Source organism: Ammodytes marinus (genome assembly GCF_949987685.1).
Source record: "Ammodytes marinus genome assembly, chromosome: 11".
NCBI lineage: Eukaryota > Metazoa > Chordata > Actinopteri > Uranoscopiformes > Ammodytidae > Ammodytes > Ammodytes marinus.
Genome location: NC_137215.1, coordinates 670,273 through 675,272, shown reverse-complemented (window position 1 = coordinate 675,272; position 5,000 = coordinate 670,273). Strand labels below are relative to the sequence as shown.

General features: G+C 46.2%; 1 protein-coding gene across 1 annotated transcript in view; it reads left to right on the top strand.

Annotated features, from left to right (window-relative positions):
- LOC307257472 (glutamate dehydrogenase, mitochondrial-like) overlaps positions 1-5,000 on the top strand; it is a 17,873-nt gene that overhangs the window by 9,085 nt on the left and 3,788 nt on the right. Inside the window, exons 7-11 of the mRNA XM_080036717.1 lie at positions 1,536-1,630; positions 2,352-2,531; positions 3,338-3,475; positions 3,952-4,089; positions 4,688-4,768. Of these exons, the coding sequence (XP_079892843.1) occupies positions 1,536-1,630; positions 2,352-2,531; positions 3,338-3,475; positions 3,952-4,089; positions 4,688-4,768 (632 nt within the window). The remainder of the gene's footprint in view (positions 1-1,535; positions 1,631-2,351; positions 2,532-3,337; positions 3,476-3,951; positions 4,090-4,687; positions 4,769-5,000) is intronic.

Genomic DNA, 5,000 nt, shown 5'->3' with positions numbered 1-5,000 from the left:
AAAGTTCTATGGAATACAGCCATCCCATTCCCTTAACGATGATACCTACTGTGACATCATACTGACATATGCTCGCTGGCAGTGACTTGGGAGGGATTATTTCTGGGTATTTTGATATTTATTTTATTGTTTGTTTTATGTAAGTGACATAAGTTGTTTTTTATTTATTCTTTTCATACAACCTGTCTGTAACAAATGAACAACTTTGCACTTTGTAAAAATCATTTACTATCTCCTCATGATCCACTAACTGGCCAGCACACACAGCACACACACACACACACACACACACACACACACACACACACACACACACACACACACACACACACAGCACACACACACACACACACACACACACACACACACACAGCACACACAGTACACACAGCACACACAGTACACACACACACACAGCACAGACAGCACACACAGCACAGACAGCACACACAGCACAGACAGTACAGACAGTACAGACAGCACACACAGCACACACACACACACACACACAGCACACACACACACACACACACACACACACACACACACACAGCACACACACACACAGCACACACACACAGCACACACACACACAGCACACACACACACACACACACACACACACACACACACACAGCACACACACACACACACACAGCACACACACACACACACAGCACAGACAGCACAGACAGTACACACAGCACACACAGCACACACACACACAGCACACACACACACACACACACACACACACACACACACACACACACACACACACACACAGCACACACACACACACACACACACACACAGCACACACACAGCACACACACAGCACAAACACAGCACACACAGCACACACACAGCACACACACACACAGCACACACACAGCACACACACAGCACACACACAGCACACACAGCACACACAGCACACACACACACACAGCACACACACACACAGCACACACACACAGCACACAGCACACACACACAGCACACACACACACACACACACACACAGCACACACAGCACACACACACACACACACACACACAGCACACACAGCACACAGCACACACACACACACACAGCACACAGCACGCACACACACAGCACACACACACACAGCACACACACACACACAGCACACACACAGCACAGACAGTACACACAGCACACACAGCACACACACACACACACACACACACACACACAGCACACACACACACACACACACACACACACACACACACACAGCAAGCGTTCTCCAGAATCACTGACTGCACCTTTAATTTGATATCTATATAAATGCAATATTAAGGATGGATGCACAGTGGATGTCTTTTATATATTACATATGCCATGGAAATAAAGACTGTATTCTATACTACTGTTAACATTGCTCTTGGTCTGTCTGTCTGTCTGTCTGTCTGTCTGTCTGTCTGTCTGTCTGTCTGTCTGTCTGTCTGTCTGTCTGTCTGTCTGTCTGTCTGTCTGTCTGTCTGTCTGTCTGTCTGTCTGTCTGCAGGACCTGGTATTGACGTTCCTGCTCCAGACATGAGCACAGGAGAGAGAGAGATGTCCTGGATCGCTGACACATTCTCCAACACCCTGGGATACAGCGTAAGACTTTACTGTAGTTTATTTCATTAAAGCCCTACTTCACCGGTGGGAATATGAAGGTGTATTGAACTCTGAGATCCTATGTAGTATAAATGTTCAAACACTTTAGAAATCGGTTCATCCTAGCCTGAGAAAAGGCAGAAAGAGTGTTTTATGGTCTCACTGTCTAACCCTACATTTTCCCATGCGTGACATCACACATGGTAAAATGTAGGGTTAGGGTTAACAGGACAGCTGGGCCAAGGGAAGACTGAGGGAAGACTAAGGGAAGAAAAACCTAATTCATTGTATTATAATAGCAATTTTCTCTCTCTCTCTCCCTCCCTCCCTCCATCCCTCCCCCTCCATCCCCTATCTATCTATCTATCTATCTATCTATCTATCTATCTATCTATCTATCTATCTATCTATCTATCTATCTATCTATCTATCTATCTATCTATCTATCTATCTATCTATCTATCTATCTATCTATCTATCTATCTATCTATCTATCTATCTATCTATCTATCTATCCATCCATCCATCCATCCATCCATCCATCCATCCATCCATCCATCCATCCATCCATCCATCCATCCATCCATCCATCCATCCATCCATCCATCCATCCATCCATCCATCCATCCATCCATCCATCCATCCATCCATCCATCCATCCATCCATCCATCCATCCATCCATCCATCCATCCATCCATCCCCCTCCCTCCCCCCCCTCAGGACATCAATGCGATGGCGTGTGTGACGGGTAAGCCCATCAGCCAGGGGGGGATCCACGGGCGTATCTCGGCCACCGGACGAGGTGTGTTCCACGGGATAGAGAACTTCATCAACGAGGGATCCTACATGAGCCAGCTGGGACTGAGCCCGGGCTTCACTGACAAGACTTTCATTATACAGGTATGATAACACACACACACACACACACACACACACACACACACACACACACACACACACACACACACACACACACACATACATACACACACACACACACACACACACACACACACACACACACACACACACAGTCACACACACACACACAGACACACACAGTCACACACACACACACACACACACAGTCACACACACACACACACACACACACTGTCACACACACACGCACACACTGTCACATACAGGTAGGATCACACACACACACACACACACTGTCACACACACACACACACACACACACACACACACAGTCACACTATTATGGGTCTATATCTGTAAGGGAATAAAATAAATGGGCGACTGTGTCTCAGGTGGTAGAGCGGATCGGACAATGATCACAGGGTTGGCGGTTCGATCCCCGCCCTGCCACCTGTGTCATGGTTGTTGTGTCCTTGGGCAAGACACTTCACCCACCTTGCCTCGTGTGAATGTGTATGACTGCTGTATGTTTGAGGTGGTGGTCTGAGGGGCCGTAGGCGCTGAATGGCAGCCACGCTTCCGTCAGTCTGCCCCAGGGCAGCTGTGGCTACTATGGTAGTTTACCACCACCAGTATGACTGTGTGTGAATGAATGGAACCTGGAACCCTGTAAAGAGCTTTGAGGGCCTAGAAAAGCGCTAAATAAATCCAATCCATTAATATTATTTTATGTCTGTCTGTCTGTCTGTCTGTCTGTCTGTCTGTCTCTCTCTCTCTCTGTCTGTCTGTGTCTATCTCTGCCTGCCTGCCTGTCTCTCTCTCAGGGATTTGGTAACGTGGGGATGCACTCGATGCGTTACCTCCACCGTAACGGGGCAAAGTGTGTCGGGGTGGCGGAGTGGGACGGATCCATCTGGAACCCTAAAGGGATCGACCCCAAAGAACTGGAGGAGTACAAACTGGTGAGTAAGATTTAAATGTTTTATTGAGATTATTTTTTGGCATTTTTCTCTTTATTAGAGAGTTTGTAGAGACAGAAATGAAATGGGTCAGAGAGGGAATCACTTGTGTGATTCATGCAAATCCAAAGAGTTTTTGTTTTTTTGGAGGGAGGTCAGAGACTAAAACAAAAAATACCCAAAAGATGTGACATATTTGCACCAGGAACCTGAATGTTGTCTTTTCCTTCATAGAAAAACAGACTTTTCCACCATAAATTGATGCAGAAAAAGCACAGTTTGGTGGATAGAAATCCCCCATACCCCCCGACTATAGTTTCTCCCCCAAAATGTTGAAACAAAACCTAGCCTAACGCAGGTTATATACCTAGATATGTTGTTTTAAAAATAAGGCATGTCAGTAGACATGTCGGGCCCTTAGTGCAGGTGTCTACTCTCCTCTTTTGACCCCTCACCTGTTTTCCCTGTGTTGCCTTCAGGCGAACGGTTCCATCGTAGGATTCCCAGACTCCACTCCGTATGAAGGAAGTCTGTTAGAGGCAGACTGTGACATCCTGATCCCTGCTGCTGGAGAGAAACAGCTCACCAAGGCTAATGCTCACAAGATACGAGCTAAGGTACTGTCTGTCTGTCTGTCTGTCTGTCTGTCTGTCTGTCTGTCTGTCTGTCTGTCTGTCTGTCTGTCTGTCTGGCCGGCGCTCTGTCTGTCTGTCTATATGTCTGTCTGTCTGACCAAGGCTAATGCTCACAAGATACAAGCTAAGGTTCTGTCTGTGTGATCCGATAATGTAGCAACTTGTCAATAACGTAATAACTTTTTGCCAATAATTCAATAAGTTCTTCAAATGTTTGTCTGGTTGCAATAGTAAAGTTAAGTTTAATGGAAGAGTGATGTATTACAACCATTAGCCAATAAATCAACCTTAAAGGTGGGGGCAGCCTAGGCTCTGTAAACTGACCTGTCTGTCTGTCTGTCTGTCTGTCTGTCTGTCTGTCTGTCTGTCTGTCTGTCTGTCTGTCTGTCTGTCTGTCTGTCTGTCTGTTGGCCTAGGCTCTGTAAACTGACCTGTCTGTCTGTCTGTCTGTCTGTCTGTCTGTCTGTCTGTCTGTCTGTCTGTCTGTCTGTCTATCTGTCTGTCTGTCTGTCTGTCTGTTGGCCTAGGCTCTGTAAACTGACCTGTCTGTCTGTCTGTCTGTCTGTCTGTCTGTTCTCAGATTGTCGCTGAAGGAGCAAACGGTCCGACGACCCCTGAAGCCGACAGAATCTTCCTGGAGAGAAACATCCTGGTCATCCCGGTCAGTTCATATATATATAATATTCTACTGATTTTACAGAACAGCACTTGAACACATCACAATGTAACTCAATGCAACCTACGTTAAGGCCCTTTCCCACCGCCCCGCCTCTCAGACCAGAAGTCCACCACACTTATTTCTCTCTTATAACGATGTTATAAACTCTCTATATGAGTTTCTATGAAATATACAGTTGCGTTTAAAAAAAAAATTAAAAATAATTCCCCTAGAA